Consider the following 19,467-nt stretch of genomic DNA (forward strand, 5'->3'; position numbering starts at 1 on the left):
ATTCTTCAAGCACTTTAACTGGCACATCCCTCTTGGTTATCTAACGTTAAATACAAAATACTTATTAAACGTATGCATTCTTCAAGCACTTTAACTGGCACATCCCTCTTGGTTATCTAACGTTAAATACAAAATACTTATTAAACGTATGCATTCTTCAAGCACTTTAACTGGCACATCCCTCTTGGTTATCTAACGTTAAATACAAAATACTTATTAAACGTATGCATTCTTCAAGCACTTTAACTGGCACATCCCTCTTGGTTATCTAACGTTAAATACAAAATACTTATTAAACGTATGCATTCTTCAAGCACTTTAACTGGCACATCCCTCTTGGTTATCTAACGTTAAATACAAAATACTTATTAAACGTATGCATTCTTCAAGCACTTTAACTGGCACATCCCTCTTGGTTATCTAACGTTAAATACAAAATACTTATTAAACGTATGCATTCTTCAAGCACTTTAACTGGCACATCCCTCTTGGTTATCTAACGTTAAATACAAAATACTTATTAAACGTATGCATTCTTCAAGCACTTTTAACTGGCACATCCCTCTTGGTTATCTAACGTTAAATACAAAATACTTATTAAACGTATGCATTCTTCAAGCACTTTAACTGGCACATCCCTCTTGGTTATCTAACGTTAAATACAAAATACTTATTAAACGTATGCATTCTTCAAGCACTTTAACTGGCACATCCCTCTTGGTTATCTAACGTTAAATACAAAATACTTATTAAACGTATGCATTCTTCAAGCACTTTAACTGGCACATCCCTCTTGGTTATCTAACGTTAAATACAAAATACTTATTAAACGTATGCATTCTTCAAGCACTTTAACTGGCACATCCCTCTTGGTTATCTAACGTTAAATACAAAATACTTATTAAACGTATGCATTCTTCAAGCACTTTAACTGGCACATCCCTCTTGGTTATCTAACGTTAAATACAAAATACTTATTAAACGTATGCATTCTTCAAGCACTTTAACTGGCACATCCCTCTTGGTTATCTAACGTTAAATACAAAATACTTATTAAACGTCGTTTGAAGTAGACATTTTACAACACCAACTGCCTTACTTGTTCTTTAGCTTTCTTCTGACTAGACGGTGAAAACAACTTATACATTGTAAGTTTGTATACATATTTGATTAGTAGCTTAGTATGTGATCAGCATTGTGATTCCCTAATCTTATAAACTTTTCTCTTGGGCTTAAAACTAATGGCTTCCAAACTTGTAGTCTCAGTTTACGTTACAATGGTCATATCTTCTAGTCTATTACAGGTCTCAAGAGCTCTCAGTACCAAGACCAAGATGTACTAAATATCTTTACTGTATATTTTCTCTTTAACTTGCCTTACGTTTTGTTATTAGATAAACACTAATATTGTATAACTACTGTATTCGATGTTTTCATATTAGTGCAAACCCTGAACCGAAATATTTTACCTTCCTGGTTCAGAAAAAAAATGTAAAAATCAAATAACTGACGCAAGAAATACCCACACATCTCTTAAGAAGCATTACGTGAAGAAGAAATAGCTTATATTTCCTAAATTTGTTACTAAAGAACCACTCACGTGCCTCATAAAAATTGTACATGAAGAAGGCATAACTTACATATCTATTAAGAAACGTTTTATGAAAACTCACCATTTCATTCCTGGCGAAACCAAAACCATTGTTACCACTTAACTTGTAGTTAGCCACCATCTCGTACACCAGTTGCCCATGTCCATTGTTGCAAGTCTGTGCTAAAAGTTGAAAAACAAACAAACACGCATGCAACTGAGGAAATGCAGAACATCTGCTGAAAGATTTGTGTTCTTGCTAAAGCACTAAAAGTGTTTCGATGTGATGTTTGTGAATGTTTTTGTATCCTCTGCTTTAAACATTCATATGTGTCCTGAGAAATACTTACACAAATTATATGCTTCGAAAAAAACGCGAAATATCCAAAAATGGAAGAAGACCGTTAATTTAAAGTGTGGCATTTATAAGTTAAACACATAATTACATCTGTATATTTTTATACTGTTAATACATATATTAATGTCAAGTTCAGATATCTTAGACATCGAGATGACAAAGTTAACAAGCGTATGTAGTCGTAATAACTTTGTAACATTTAAGCAGTTTTTTTCAAAACCTATACTAGGTTTAAAATCCCTGGTGTATTTTCAATTTACGTACATATCGTTAGTAAGAAAGTTTGTTAATTTTGTATGTCTGTCTGTATGCTAGTGCTAGTCTGTCCTGGTTCTATCCATCCTACACTTATAGTGTTGGAAAGCTATTGAGTTAACTTTATAATACTACCATAACACTAGTGTTAAAATGTCGGGATGATGTTCAGATCTACAAGTATAGGTTAGGATGATGTTCAAACCTTCAAGTATAGGTTAGGATGATGTTCAAACCTACAAGTACAGGTAAGGATGATGTTCAAACCTACAAGTATAGGTAAGGGTGATGTTCAAACCTATAATTATAGGTTAGGAGATATTCAAACTTACGAGTATAGGTTAGGATAATGTTCAAACCTACAATTACAGGTTAGAATGAAGTTCAAATCTATAAATATAGGTTAGGATGATGTTCAAACCTATAATTATAGGTTAGGAGATATTCAAACCTACAAGTATAGGTAAGGATGATGTTCAAACCTACAAGTATAGGTAAGGATGATGTTCAAACCTATAATTATAGGTTAGGAGATATTCAAACTTACGAGTATAGGTTAGGATAATGTTCAAACCTACAATTACAGGTTAGAATGAAGTTCAAATCTATAAATATAGGTTAGGATGATGTTCAAACCTACAATTACAGGTTAGAATGAAGTTCAAACCTATAAATATAGGTTAGGATGATGTTCAAACCTACAATTATAGGTTAGTACAAACCTATGGAATACTGATATTATAATAAGCACTTTACTGTTAAAAACCTCCCTAACGATTTATTTGACTCTACCATTATACTGTTGTTAAAATATGAAGGTAATTTTTAACACTACCTTTATACTATAAGTAAGCAACATATATAATTTTCAACACTACCATTATACCACTAGGAAGGCTAAAATATGGCTTTCCAACACTGATCTCACACTGTTGGAAAGCCACCCACATAATGTTTTATTTCCTTCACTTTACTTGCAGTAAGTAAAAAGAAGCTTCGAAAAATAATATTAAACATAAAATATTAAACTGTTAAGAATTTATCTAGTTTAATTTCTAATTCTACCACTTTTTTTTCCATTGGAAGCTGTTTAGGTGACATTTCAGAATTTACACTATACTTTTGGACATTTACCAAGATACGTAACTAACACTAGCACCAGGGGCGTAGATTTTTTTTACGCCCGATGGGGGGATGCTTTTTCCAACCACTTATGTGGACTGTTCAATTTGCAAATTGGTAATCTCTGATTACGTGAACCTGAAAGCTGTAAACATGCAGTCACAGAATAATCTTGTTGCCACGACACTTGCATGTATACTTAGGCCTACTGACTGATATGAACTATCGCTTAGACTTGAAAGCTTAGAAGCACGCCTATATTAACACTCCTACGAAAAGTGGCCTAATGAAATGGCAATTGCATTTAAATACAAGTTTATTAGCCTAATATTAATAACCTTTCAAGTTGCTCTGGGGCCTATTAGGCGCCACTTTTCGTAGGAGTGTTAAAGATATACATTTCGGCTACTGAAAAAGCCTACATCTAGGCCTAATTATGTAATTCGATTGGTAAGAACACAAGAAGTACAAGAACAAACACACAATTTATAGGCCTGTGATGCAATCAAACAAGTCAGCAGACCAAACTGTAGGGGAGGATGATTGTATACACCATACACCCAACCTAAAATGAAGGGGGAATGTATACCCTCCATCTCCCCAGGATCTACGCCCCTGACTAGCACTCTTCACCTGGACATTTCAGCACTACAACTATATTGTTAGAACGACACAGTGGTATTTTAATAATTTTACTGTTGAAAACCTTCCCAAATACATTTGTAACACTAGCATTATCAAGTTGGATATTCTAGCTACATTTCATTGTTGAAAACTTACTCAGTTACATTTCTAACACTAGCACTATTCAACTGAACATTTCTGTAGTACAAGTATATTGTTAGAACGACACAATGATATTCTAACAAAATAATTTTAGTGTTGAAAACTTTCTTTGGCACATTTATGACACCAGCGTTATTCAGTTAAACATTTCAGCGTTACAAGTACATTTATGAAGAGATAAACTGATATTTTAACATAGTTTAATGTTCACAAAGACACATAAACGTGACTTATCTACTAACGCGAACATTTTAATTCGTAAAAGAAATTGTGTTTAGACATTTTTCATCAGTTTCTCTTAATAACTGAATGCTATTCTCACTTTCTTATATCTGTTTCTTTTGAATTTTCGTGCAAAGCTACACCAGGGCTATTTGCTCTAGCCATCCCTAGTTTAACAGTGTAAGGCTAGTGAGAAGGCAACTAGTTATCACCACCCACCGCCAACTCTTAGGCTACTCTTTTACAAACCAGTAGTGAAAACGAGGTTAGAAATTGGGTTAATTCTGAGTTTTCCGTTGTTAAGTCTTTTGGCCATTCGCAAACATAATTAAACTAAAGTTCAGTGGAACGTATTATAAATAATACTTGCAATATTGACGAAAAACACTTTGATTCAGATTTCGAGTCTGTTGTAGCGAATTTTAAACGAGTTCCTGAAATGCTACATTCCAGTTTTAGTTTATATTATTTGAAGCTTTGCAAGGTTCGGATCTGATTCACACATTGTTTTGAATATTAGCTACTTATTTTTTACTTCAAACAGTTTTCAAGAACAATCTGAATAATTTCATTCCTGAGCTTCCTGTTGCACGAAAGAGGTTCTGTACAAGGCAGTTATCAAACGATTTCCTTATGTTAGGCTGATTTGACAATACTGACATTCTTTTGTTGAACACTAACAAATTATTAGTTCTTTTTTATTAATATTATTATTGAAAGAGATTAAACAGAGAAATAAAATTCGATGGAAATACTTAATATTTCCGTTCGCTTGAACAACGAGTTAAAGCTCGTCTCATGCAAGTAGCTTTTGGTTAAGAAAAAGAATTAACTTCGATGTGGAGAAGGAACTCGACAGACTATTAACTTAGTGTCCTCTTACTTACAACTTATTCCCTGACTTTCTATATAAAATAAAAAACGAACAAACTATAACACTCACCAGCCTTGGATGGGATAAAATAGTTCATCATTTACATGTTTTTCATATTTTGTTGCAAAAACAAGCCAGAATAATATTATTTTAACGTTGGCTTATTGTGTGCTACGTTCTCGTCTCTCGTATTGGAACTAAATGCTTCTGCGTTGATAGAGGTTTCCAGAACTGTTGGCCTAACTTATACAAGTTGAATCATGTTCCATATGTAATGTAAAGTAGAAATTAACGTATATGCTTTGTTTGTGTTAGAACAGTTACATAGGGCTTTTTTGCTGTGTCCTGGACTGACAGTGTTAGAAACCGGGTTTCGATACCCCCGGCGAGCAAAGTATAGCTAACCGTTTGTGTAACTTTGTGCTCAAGTTCAAACAAATACAAAATCTACAAGTTTGTCAAAAACATTAAATCGGGCAGTAAAATATAAACTACCTGCTGAAGAAGTTCATCGAAAAGATCATTGATCTAAGCCTAAAAGACAATTACAATAAATTTGGTTTAAAATGTTTCAGCAGATAGCCCGATGTGGCTTTACTATTAGAAAATACACACTCCTGCTGTGTTTACTGTTGGATTGAACTTCCAGCTTAGCATTGCAAGTCACAGACTTATCGCTGTCCCTCTGGAGAATGAAAATATAAGTTATAGTAGTTACTCACAAGAACAAAAGTTCAATATACGCAAGAGTAATTATTTTGGTATCACCTACCAAATTATGACGAAACAGTGCATTATTGTAATGACTGTTTTTCTTTCATCATGACCTTGCTAGTTGACCAAACTATACAAAACTTCAGGGTCCCGGCGTGGCCAGGTGGGTTAAGGTGTTCGACTCGTAATCCGAGGGTCGCGGGTTCGAAACCACGTCGCACCAAACATGCTCGCCCTTTCAGCCGTGAGGGCGTTATAATGTTACGGTCAGTCCAACTATTCGTTGGTAAAAGAATAGCCCAAGAGTTGGCGGTGGGTGGTGATGACTAGCTGCCTTCCCTCTAGTCTTACAATGCAAAATTAGGGACGGCTAGCGCAGATAGCTCTCGTGTAGCTGTGCGCGAAATTCAAAAACAAAACAAAAAACAAACTTGAATAAGTGGGACAATCTCTGATTGTTCAGCCTATTATAAGGAAGGGAGGATTAACAAAAGTGACAAACTGGAGACCCTGTTGAAAACTGTAGCCAAGAAATGGCAAGGTATACGGGACTGCAGAAAGATTTCAGATTTGGTGGTACAATTAAGTTTTAGCTTATAATCCCAGCACATAATTATAGTTTAACTTTAATAATTTTGTTCTGAGTTTACTAACTAATTATAAGTATTGTTTATTACAAGTTACAACTTTTATAATAAAGAAAAATATTTCTAGAACAAGTACAACATGTCGATCACTGGTTTCAAGACTCTTCACCATTTAGACTCGTGTACTTGAGAATGATTGCATTAATGGTCGAAACTTTGTTCCTATTTTAAAACACATTTTTCCTTAACTAGAGCTGTTGTTTTGCCTCATGCCTTAAAATAAGCCTGAATAATAACGGTTGTAAAACTTTTTTGTTTTCATTTCAAGACCCTGAAAGAATTTTTTTTTTTTAATTTCGCACAAAGCTACACGAGGGCTAGCATGTTTGGTACGACAGAGACCCTGAAAGAAAGATTCAATTAACATATTTAAGATTAGACCAAGTTGTGTTTTGTTTTATCTTAGTGTAAAAATTAATATGTTAAGACGTGTTTACGCTAATTTCTCAACACTATCTCCCTACGCTTTACTTTCATGAACAATTTTTACAATATTTTATAGTAGTTCGCTCTCTATTGTGTTTGATTTTAACTAGTAATTGTTTCATTTCATACGATATCTTTATGCCTCTTCACCAGACAGTTACAGCAAGAAGACGTAACTAAAATATGATGAACCGATAAATTTAACATGTTTTTTTTTTTCTAATTTTCAACTTCGGAAAGCTCCACTACGAACATGATCCCACCCTCCCCAGTGGCACTGTGATATGTCTGCGGACTCATAATTGCTAGAAACCGAATTTCGATACCTGTGATGGGCAGAGCATAGATAGCCCCTTATGTAGCCTTATGATATAAAACAACATTTCCATGCGAACGTAGACTAGTGAACAACGGTGTTTTTTGTTGTTTTTTTTAAATTAATTTATTCGAATTAACTTTTCGCGAAATATTATAGTTGGAGAAGACAAGATTTAGACAATGTTTTGTTATATACATCGAACATGAGCCAAAGAGATTCAACAAGAGTTAGTTTCGTAGCGAGTGAAAAAAAAAAAAAAAAAGGTTTAGCTTACAATAGAAAGCATCGAGTAAAAATATTTATAATTTCCTTCACTGTTACTGAATTGAAACGTTTAAATAAATATACTTTGACAATCCTAAAACGTGATGTCTATGGTTGCTCAGCGATAACTTTGAAGGCTTACGACGCTGGAAATCTGGTTTTCTATACTCGCGGTTGATATATCACCTATAGCCCAATGCGAAACTTAATGCTTCATAAAAAATAAATAATCCATATGTGACTGCACAATTTGAATTGTTCCATGAGTGAATAACAATTAATCGTTTTAGCTACTGTTGTTTACTTTACTGTACAAAATTATTTAGACGTAAGTAAAATATTTTTGTTTTAAAGTAGGAGCCGACTTGACAGAATGTTCAAAGTTAAAAGAATTAACGAACAGAGTAATAAAAATATTCCAAACAGCAGCTTATTCCAGATTTTAAAATTATCCTAAAATACTTAGTACTCAGTAATTCTAAACTATTAACTTCAGTAAAGGTTAATTCTACCTCATTCTAAAGGTAAAATATTAAATTGATGAAAAAACATAAATAGTGAACATGTTTTATATCATTTTTTTCCTTCTAAAACAGTTACTTATCTAACCGTTAATTGTCAAGAAACAACACTATATCAGTTATGTAAATACATTTTCTTATGAAAGAGAATTCGTGTATATTACATCCTCTGGTTTTATTGCAACCATATGTCGCTCATATGTTGTTTGTAATAGAAAGTTAAAACTTTCATATTAGTTCAGGCCTAACTCATTTAATAAAACGATATCTTTTACCTGAGTTTTCGATCAATATTATTTATCCTCGGTTATTTGTTAAATAGATTGGCTACAGCACTGATTTCTAGAGTTGTCGGAGTGAATTACAGTCAAGAGTACTGTAACATTATTGGTATATTTGAATCTAAAATATAGTTACCTAGTGAGACTTACTCCACATAGCATTTGAATAAAATGACGTGTATATTTACATGTACCTTATAGGCGAAACAGTTCTAATGAGTGCTTTATAATCTTTTCAAACATTTCATATCAGAATTTTGTTTTTAAACTAAATAAGTTAGAATAAACCATTGTGAACAGAGCTACGTAGTCAATGAAATATATTAAATACTCTTTAGTAACTAACGTAATTTTGTAATATATGGAAGGATACTTACCCTTGATTAACATACGGAGGGCCGCAAGGAAAGATACCATGGGGATCATCTTTGTCCACAAGACCATCTTGGGTTGGAGTACCTACAAAATAAGTAACATCCCTTTATTGATGCTCTAACATCGGAACTTTCTATATCTATTCAGTTATCACTCTAAGCTGATATGGCCTGACAAATGATTTGTTGAAGTTGGTGACGTCATAGTGGAATTCCAATGGGAACCTCAGTTGTAGGTATAAAGTTATACATTTGACAAATTTCAAATTTCAGCTGAGCGGATTGGCCAACTCTTCAACCAATCGCAGACAAGTGACCTCCCATCAGCCTTTATATTGCCATTGTGAACACGAGAGACAGAAAGGATCGGTCACGTCCTGTCCAAATAATAGGTTTCCGGGAAGGGCACTAGCCTCAGGTGAACGACCACGAAGGAACCCTTTCTCTATGCTATTCTATACAATAGAGTGATTCAGTGGAGAATATTTCCAACAATAGTGGCGCTGACTCGAAACCTACAAACACTGATGGAAGATCCAGGTTTCTTTTTTCCGTTTTCTCCAACCCAATCAGTTTAATGTACGTAATTATGCAGAGTAAAAGTGGATGCGAGATCGTGACCCTGGATGCATTTTTCCTTAGAATCATGGGCAATGTGCAAACACGCAAATACTGAGTCGATTGGTTAATGAAATTTCATCCAACTCACGGAGAGAGGACAAATCCTGTAATAATCTAGGTCACATTTCCTCAGGAAACTCTGCTATTTAACGTATTATTAGAAATTCCTGAATCCGATTTTTTCTTAAAAACGCAACAGCAATGATAATTACAGCAAGTTTTAATATCCAGTACAATTAATGAAATAATTTGAAACAGCGTAACAGAGTCGACTGAACTTTACACTTCAAGTCAAATTAAGACCGGTCACATTTGACATTTTTTTTTCTATCTAAACAGTTTGTTTTTTCTCGCAGGTGTCATTTTCACCAAATATTTGCATCTCACTATAACAAAGTTTTGAAAATTTGAGAAAACTTTCTGTTTGGAATCATTGGTTTGATTTGTTTTGAATTTCGCGCAAAGCTACGTTAGGGCTAACTGCGCTAGCCGTCCCCAATTTTGCAATGTAAGTCCAGAGAGAAGGCAGCTAGTCATCAACACACACTGCGAACTCTTAGGCTAACCAATAGTGGAATTGACCAAACGTTATAACGCACCAACGGCTGAAAGGTTAAGCATGTTTGGTGGAACGAGAATTCGAACCCGCGACCCTCGCTTAGATTACGAGTCGAGTGCCTTAACCACAAAGTCGAGTGCTGGGCCATTATAAATCTAATTGTTCTTTCGATTAAGTTTTATTTCTAATAACTTAACAATTGACAAAGATATTTTAATTAATATTTGTTTGTTTTCAGGAATTTTAATCTTCAGGTTAACGACACAGCAATTTCAGAAAATCAAGTGTCAAATATATGTATATATTTATTTATACATTTATATATTTCGTCTTCTGCGAAACAAATTATGACACTGCTATTGGTTTAATTTTTTTGCACCAAATTAGTTCTGGCAACTTTAAATAACTTTTCATAATTTTTATACATCATACGACAGCATCCTGAACGTTAGAGCATAAATAAAAATTTGAAACAATAATATTTAAAACAAATATGTTTGCTCTGTACCTATATAAATATAACAGAACTGTCTCTTGAATGTCAATGTAACTATTTCTTAGGGTGGGGCTGAATCTTCACGACATTTAGTGTGGAGGTTCCTTGTGCCTATGGAAAGATACATACAAGTTTTCAGATTTGCATTTCGCGACTTTTGTGGGCGTTTTTGCGTTTTTTACCACTACTTCGCCCCCTCTGTAGATGGATCTTCACCAAATTTGGTATGGAGGTTGATTGGATCCAGGGGAGCTACATATTAGCCTAACTTATGTTATGGGCGTTTATTTGGCATGGACGTTTGTTGAGTTCATGCGGAGATATATGCAAATTTACGGTTTCACATTTTGTGTTTTGCAGTTTTTATGTATAATATAATTACGTATAAGGGTATGGTTTGTTTTGAATTTCGCGCAAAGCTACACGAAGGCTATCTGTGCTAATTTAACAGTGTAATACTAGAGGGAAGGCAGCTAGTCATCACCAACTATCCTCAACTCTTTTATCAACGAATAATGGGATTGACCGTAACATACAACGCTCCCACAGCTGAAAGGGCAAGCATGTTTGGTGTGACGGAGATTCGAACCCGGGACCCTCGGATTACGAGTAGAGTGTCTTAACCACCTGGCCATGCCAGGCCTACATATAAGGGAAACAATTTTTTATGTCCTAAAATAATCTTTCGTTAATCAAGAACTTACATAACTTCCGTCCGTGGACGGTTATTCCAATTAGTTATAAATAAAGTAAAACAACCTACAGTGTTAATCTATAACCACCAATAAATCAACAGAGTGAGTGAAAGTTTTACTGCAACATGACTCATTTCTCAAACAGTTGGAAGTTAATTCGACAGCGAGTTACCTTATTTGTTTTGTTTTAATATTTATATTCTTGTTTTTGTTTGTTTGTTTGTTTGTTTTGAATTTCGCTCAAAGCTATATGAGGACTATCTGCGCTAGCTGTCCCTAATTTAGCAGTGTAAAACTAAAGGGAAAGCAACTAGTTATCGCTATCTACCGTCAATTCTTGGGCTACTACTTTACCAACGAACAGTGGGATTGACCGTAACATTATAATAACCACACGGCTGAAAGGGCGATCATGTTTGGTGTGACCCTCGAATTATGAGTCGAGCACCTTAACCACCTGGCCACGCTGGGCCGTGTATATTCTTACGATCGCTAGTATTACGTTATACATGCTTAAATTAATTTGAACACACTAAATACGAATTCGGAATTACTGCAATTTATTGGATCAAATACATTCTGTGAGAAACAGTTTATATTCTATGTTATATTGCTCTAGGAATCATGAAACAGTAATATTCTTATGTAATAATATTGGATAATTTTGAAAGTGAAAACAAAAACGATTGAAAAGAAGCTTTAAATCCCTTTATCCTCCTGAATAGTTCACTTGTTATAGCTGATTAGCCAAAGGTTCTGAATCCAAGTCACTATCCTGGATTGTGTTTTGATCTAGTCACGGCAGCCCCCACTTTTTTATTTACTTTTGTTATTCTACAATTTACTTAAATTTCTGTATGTAATAACCTTTTTCTAACCTGCGCTTGTTGCACATTTTATTTGTTTTGACATTACAACACAATTTGCATGTGTGATCATTAGTCTGCTAAGCAGACTGTAGAGGAGCTCAGAACCATAGGAAATAAGTGAGTGTAATAAACCAAATAAAATAAGTGAGTGTAATAAACCAAATAAAATAAATGATTGTAATAAACCACAGGAAGAGAATGAGTGTAATAAACCAAAGGAATTAAGTGACTGTAATAAACCACGATAAGTAAGTGTAATAAACACATGAATGAGTGTGAAAACCATGGGATGTAAGTGGCTGTAATAAACCATAGAAAATAAATGAGTGTAATAACATTCGGATCCCATATAATATGCGTTTTATATATTAAACACCAACACTTAAAAGTTGTAATTTAACAAAGTAGAAGACTCAGGTTAACCAGTGTATCCAGCATTGTTAATCTACGCCAGGTTGTAAAACTCAGGCTAAAAATATAGTATGCATCCAGAACTTGTTGAGCACTGTGGAAAATTAACTGATCAGAAAACGGAAAGAATGATTCATTTCCACAACCACAGTAAAGGAGGCAAAATTTAGCGAATTACAAATTCTCTGTCAGCCAGTTACTGTATTCAAAACATGCATCCGCCCTCTTTCGCGAGGAAGGCACCATTAGTCTTTTACACACACTCACAAAACAATCCTTTTTGTTTTGGCGGGAAGTAGCGAAACACCTCTGTAAGACACATACACTACAACGCCCATTTGGCATTGGGAAACTTATTCAAATAGAAAATATTTCACCATCGATGCAGACATGATATACAGTTCAAGGTTTATTTCAAATTCGAAAGCTAGCCTCATTCGCCGACATTTCCTGTCCTATTTTTTGCAAGTATGGAAATTTTTAACAGCCTCTAAACAATTTGATCTTGTGCGACATGTAGTCTACGCATACTAAAAATGTAGGAAATTATTTATATCTTTTTCACAAGAAAAGTCAATGATTTTAACTGTTAAGAATATATGGGTTACTATTAACTGTAATTTTAAGATTGGATCTTTGTTGCCTCAAAAAATGTTTTAGTTGACACCCATTTTTAGATGCGAAAAGGTAACATTCTTAAATCACTTTTTGGATAATTTTCATGCATATTTAAGTTGGTTTGGTTTTCAGTTTTGCGCAAACAACACAAGGGCCGTGGAGCAACAATTGATAGCACAATCAAAATTTACAAAACATATTTAAAATGTCCAGTGATGGAGTGCGCACCACTTGCATGGATAAACGTATCACTTAAAGATATTAAAACTAAAGTAACAAACAGTACAAAACTGATAACTTACAACAGCATACAAAGCACCTACATCAATATCCTACACATTCACGCGCAGTTATTTCGCGAAACACTGGCACGAAAATAACTTATTATGCGAACTTGATCGTTTAACTGCATACATGATGAAGATACCCCTAAGTACCTCTTCCCCGTATATACAGTGTATAAGGAATCAAAATAGATTAAGGCCACCTGATGATGAGCTACTTAATTATCACCAGTTTTAATTTACTGTGACAATATTAAAAAAGTATATGTGTAAATGTTCTCGTAGAAATTTTAAAATTGATGAAAAATGCATCTCGTTTGTTTGTTTTTGAATTTCGCACAAAGCTACTCGAGGGCTATCTGTGCTAGCCGTCCCTAATTTAGCAGTGTAAGACTAGAGGGAAGGCAGCTAGTCATCACCACCCACCGCCAACTCTTGGGCTACTCTTTTACCAACGAATAGTGGGATTGACCGTAACATTATAACGCCCCCTCGGCTGCAAGAGGTGCATGTTTGGTGCGACGGGGATGCGAACTCGCGACCCTGAGATTACGAGTCGCACGCCTTAACACGCTTGGCCATGCTGGACGAAAATGCATTTCGAAGTGTTCGCGGAGTGTAGAACTTTACACAAACGAATGAACAGATAGTGCATTTAACACATTAACGCTACACTAACTATCTATATGGACATGAACTTGAAAGGGATCAGAGTAAGTAAGTGGAATTAGCTAATCTGCGATTCTCTTCTAGTAATTAATGCAATCGTTCATCATGTGCTGTGGGAGAATCTAGTAAATAAATCTTGGTGTCAGCTGTTCTCTAAATTAAAGTAAATAAAACATATTTTATGTGTCTTACAGGATTTTTATAATACTATATATTTAACTATGGTTTTTCATTGTTGCTTTTGTCGAAAGTGCTTTTAAAATCTAAATATTTTGAACTTTCTGACGTTTTTAAGAAAGCAAGATAACCTAGTAAATATATAGAAGACTTATTATTTATTACTAACTGTTAATAGCAAATTATACTTAATTAAAAGACGCCCCCAGCTCTTTCATAATTTTATTGTGGAGTAGTGATCATTTTGTTGTTAACGCGTAAAGGATGAATATCATTTTTTTTTTTTTTATTTGAATGGGCATCATCAAAATAACAAAACATCTCAATTGGCGTTAAGTAATTCCATAAGTAAATAGGTTGAGCACTCTTTGATCTTACACTAAAACAAATAGTTCAATCCAATATCGCCCGAATGTTAATTTACAATGAACGTGCAAGGTTGTTTATGCAATAAAATATACGATTAGAGCAACAATTTATTTTAGTTCTCATTTTTGTTTTTGTGGCAATACCAGGGAAAGTTTTTGTTCTGCTCGACAATAATAGACTAATGACTGTGTATTAACACGCTGTATCTCAAGAGTAGGAAGGACTACTCATTCCGTATTAAAATTCTCTTCTGAAAATTACGAAATACTACTCACTGCGTATGAAGGCGCTAATGAGTATAATTAATTCGTATTAACATAAAATGATATAAAAATACCCTATAACCAAGCGCTTTTGACAAGTGGATCCTTTTTCCTTCATTTTTGCCCCTGGAGAAGAAAGGCCCATCTTTCAAAAGCGCTTAAATATATAAGGTTATATTTATAATTTTATGTTAACTTTCTTTGAACCTACGTGTTTTTCTAGAGTCGTGAATTCGTATAATATATTCATTTTAAAACTAACAAAGGTGTTTCTCTCAAGAATAAATAAAGTCTTTGTGTTAGTTTATGTCACTGTAACATTAAATGTGACAGTTGTATGCTTGTTGTGTGATTATTTGAACATCTCCTTTCGAATGCGTATTAACTGAGTAAATTAGTCGTGACATTCAAATTAATAACTATTTTTTTAAAGGCAACTAATATTAAAAATACTTATTGTTTCAATTATTTCATTTAACTTCCATTGTGGCTAAGATTATATTACAAAAACATATAGTCTGACGAAATGAAATTCGATTTAGTTAGATCACAAATTTTTTACTATCAGGCAGCATTCTAGTTAGCTGGATCAAAATAACTTTACATTCAAACAGAATGATAGTGGATTCAACTTAGCTGAATCAAACAATTATATAACCAATCAGTATTTTCCTAGATTCGATTTAAGCGAATCAAATCAGACAGTATTACTCTAGTCTAGAGTCAAATTAACTGGATCAAAACAATCTTATAACGAGTCATCCATCATTCTTTTATTTCCACAAATCTAGATCAAATTCAATACTGTAAACAAAGAGCGTTATGATACAGTTCGATGAAACTAAATTACTCATTAACTAGTCGATATTATTCCATATTTAATAAAGTTGGATCACAACGATGTTATAACCAGACAGTATTCTTCTACATTCAGTTATGCTGTATCGCAACAATGTTGTAAACATACAGCTTTCATTAAATTTAATTAGCGTGGATGAACAATGTGACTAAATAGTATTCTTCTATATTTAATTAAGTTGGATCACAACAATGCTATGACCAGACAGTATTCTTATAAATTCAGTTATGCTAGTTAACAAGTGAATTAGAGAAAACGGAGAGATTACAGGTCGTTAGAAGTGTTTGGCACTTAAAATAGTGGATAAAAATTGTGTCGCTCACCAAACCATTCACTGACGCCAGAAACATGGTAGTAAAGCCCCTAGGGGTGAAAATAAACATTTTAACCACAAATACATAGTGATTTTTGGCCATCTGCTCTAAATCACGTTTCAGAAAGTCTGCAGCATAGTTTATATGCAAAGAGATATCTTGGATAAACGATGCATGCATGACTTCCGTTTGTCAGCTCTGAAGGATTGTGGTGTTATGGTGGCATATTAGATATTATTAATTTGAATGACACCTCATGTCACACATGAGCTAACCACACTGCTTACCACAGGAAAGCCAATCTCTCGATGGTATAGCGCTAGTCTGAGCCTTCAATCTTCCTTTCTGCGTGCTAAACACTAGGCCATACCGAACCAACTTATTTAAAACATAAATAGTGCATTGTTTACACGAGGGTTATCTGCACGAGTCATCACTAATTTAACATTGTAAGACTACAGGGAAGGAACCTGATCTCCCACTGTCAACTCTTGGCTACTATCTTACCAGAGAATAGTGAGAGTGACCATTACATTATAATGCCCCAACAGCTGAAAGGGTGAGTATGTTTGGTCACGGTATTCGAATTAAGAACTTGCAAATTATGAGTCAAGTATTCTAACTACCAAGCCATGCCTAGTCGCCGTTATCTGGCTAATTATGGACTTATTTTATATTTGATGTATTTTGTTTTTACCGTATTGACTTGCAATGATGCTCTGTAATAGTTTTTCAATGAAAACTGAAAGAAAAATCACTTGTTAATCGGTTTATGTGTGAAAATGTCAATATACGTGTATTAAAACCTATGAATATATCACTGAGTTGTTTTTCGGCTTACGAAAGTTCTATCATAAACGTCGAACTACAGTATCTAAAAAAGGATGACAACATCTGGAAGTAACGGTGTTACACTATTTGTGCTAGATGGTTAGGGCGCTTGATTGTAATCGGGGAATTGCGGGTTCGAATCCCCGTCATACCAAATGGTCGTCGCCCTTACAACCGTGGGGGAGTTATTATGCAACTTGGTAATTCATATTTTTCTTTTTGTGTTCAGTTGCATTTTTTCTTGATCCAGACAAAGATGCAATATTCACTTCGATACGTATTACAATTTATCTCGGACGAGCCTCGAATTTATTGTGTTACGGATTACAATTTCAAATAGCTTGAAACTGAGTTAATTTGTAATACAAATTTAAAAATTAACTAAATGTCGATTTGTATCAAATTTATGATTGATACACACTGCTTTCTTTCTTAACACAAATATATTTTAATATAGATAGAATAATACAATTTATAATAACAAACTTAATGTTTTTCTATTTAATAAAAGTAAATAGCATTTGTTTTGGGTTCAAAACTTTCACATCCTTTGTCACGACGAGTTTGAAGTAATCTTAATGATGTTTCCAGATTTACCTATTTAGTCTAAAAGCTATTTTTTTGGAATATCAGTTCTGCTATTTCGAAAGTAGAAAGATTATTTTTAATTTCCCGTAGCACCAGTACATTACATTTGTGACATCATATATGCATCCTGAGAATGGAGAAAAATAAAGTTCTCTGTGACGGGAAACGGAGGTGAAACGGAAAAAATCGTGACCTTTAATGCAAATCTTTATGCACACAGGATAAAAATTCGCGAAGTTGGAGTTGCACATCACGTAATAAAGAAGTTTTTTCCAGTATCATATAAGCAAGAGTTCCATTATAGTATGGTGGTCATAACAAATAGTTATTTACATACAAAAGTTTTACAAACTTGTAAATAATAATGAGTTTTATATCTGGCCTGTAGCTGAATATTTTATCGATGATTCACTATGGGCGAATGCATTTCGAGTTGATATTGGTACAGTTCACGTCATGTAACGGCTCGCTAGCTAGCTGCTTCACTGAGCACACGTGAGTTTTTCACCGACGAAAACGTGTTTGGTGTGTTTGTGTGTTTTTCTTATAGCAAAGCCACATCGGGCTATCTGCTCAGCCCACCGAGGGGAATCGAACCCCTGATTTTAGCGTTGTAAATCCGGAGACATACCGCTGTACTAGCGGGGGGGGCAACCGACGAAAACAACTAATGTCGTTGTAGAAATACCGACGTTTGAAATTAATTCACGGAAGTTAAACTGTTTGTAATATTCGAAATATATAACCGCTCCTGGTCACATATCTGTAGTTTCCCGATTAATAAGCGTTTACAACAGTTATAGCTCCCGCAATTTATAGTATAGCAACTGTAACAAACCAACAATATTAAAGTGTCTTTAGGCGCGTCGGTTTACAAACGTTAAGACAGAGTTCTAGAAATTTTAGTTGGCTCAACAATACTCTAGTGCTTTCGTAAAACATATATTGTTGATTCTTACACTCGAAAATCTTCTACAAATTTAGGGAACAGGCGATAATTTCGCAATACATATTTAATAGCGTAAGTTACATACATATTTAAATAAAACAAACATCGATATTAAAGTAAGTTGATAAGAGTAAATCCCTCATTACTTTTATCAAGCTTACATGGTAAAGTGATTTTTTTTAATATTCCAGAGAGAAAACAGAACAGAAAGATTGCTTGAAGATAGCAAGATGGTTTAGAGAGATTACCCAATTAGAATAACGTGGTTTAGAAATATTACACTAATAGGGTATAGTGGTTTAGATAGGTTACCCAAATAGAGTATAGTGGTTTAGATAGGTTACCCAAATAGAGTAATATGACTTAGAAAAATTACCTGAATAGAGTAAGATTGTTTAGAAAGATTACCTAAAGAGAGTAAGATGGCTTAGAAAGACTAACCGAACAGAGTAACGTAGTTTTTAGAGATTACTCAAATAGAGTAATGTGGCTTAGAAGAATTACCCGAATAGAGTAACGTGGCTTAAGAGAGACTCAAATAGTGTAAGATGGTTTAGAGAGATTACCCTAATAGAGAAAGGAAGTTTAGAAAGGTTGTCAAAACAAAGTAACATATTACACAATTATCCTTACTTTCACCTTTGCAGTGTAAATATCCACTTCTGTCCTTCTTCCCTAGCTCTTCAGATGTTTCTTTCTATTGACCATATATATTTAATGTCCACTTCTCTTTCTAGCTTGCCCCTACAATGGTCAATATGTGGAGTGAAGGCTTTCCTATAAACAGCCGATTCAACCCGCATCTTTCACGCATGCTCAGTGCTACACGTGAAAAAGGAAATCCATCCGTACTTGTTTCCTGTACAAATCATCTAGTTCGTCACGCAACAATTAGTTCGAACAGAAAAATACAGTCCTTGTTTCATTATTCCCTCAGAAATTTGAAATAAAAAAAATATACACTGCAAACAGAATTTATTTGTATTCGGTACGTTGCATAAAGCTTACAAACGCAAAATAGGTCACGGAATGCTTAACGACTAAATACAAACAAAGCCGATTTTATTTGAAACTGATTCCAGGTTGAGTAATTCCGTTTTGTTCGCTTTATTAAATTCTCTGTGGTTACTATGTGATGTCT

At 34.2% G+C, this 19,467-nt stretch overlaps 1 protein-coding gene across 2 annotated transcripts in view; it reads right to left on the minus strand.

Annotated features, from left to right (window-relative positions):
- LOC143237278 (uncharacterized) overlaps positions 1-19,103 on the minus strand; it is a 51,151-nt gene extending 32,048 nt beyond the window's left edge. Inside the window, exons 1-3 of one of the 2 annotated variants that reach the window (XM_076476348.1) lie at positions 18,960-19,103; positions 8,758-8,839; positions 1,674-1,774 (exon numbers count right to left, since the gene is read on the minus strand). In XM_076476348.1, the coding sequence (XP_076332463.1) occupies positions 1,674-1,774; positions 8,758-8,824 (168 nt within the window). In that variant the 5' untranslated portion in view covers positions 8,825-8,839; positions 18,960-19,103. The remainder of the gene's footprint in view (positions 1-1,673; positions 1,775-8,757; positions 8,840-18,959) is intronic. The other variant, XM_076476349.1, reaches the window with a different exon arrangement.
- Positions 19,104-19,467: the final 364 nt, after the last annotated feature.

Source organism: Tachypleus tridentatus, chromosome 13 (assembly GCF_004210375.1).
Source record: "Tachypleus tridentatus isolate NWPU-2018 chromosome 13, ASM421037v1, whole genome shotgun sequence".
Taxonomy (NCBI): Eukaryota; Metazoa; Arthropoda; class Merostomata; order Xiphosura; family Limulidae; genus Tachypleus; species Tachypleus tridentatus.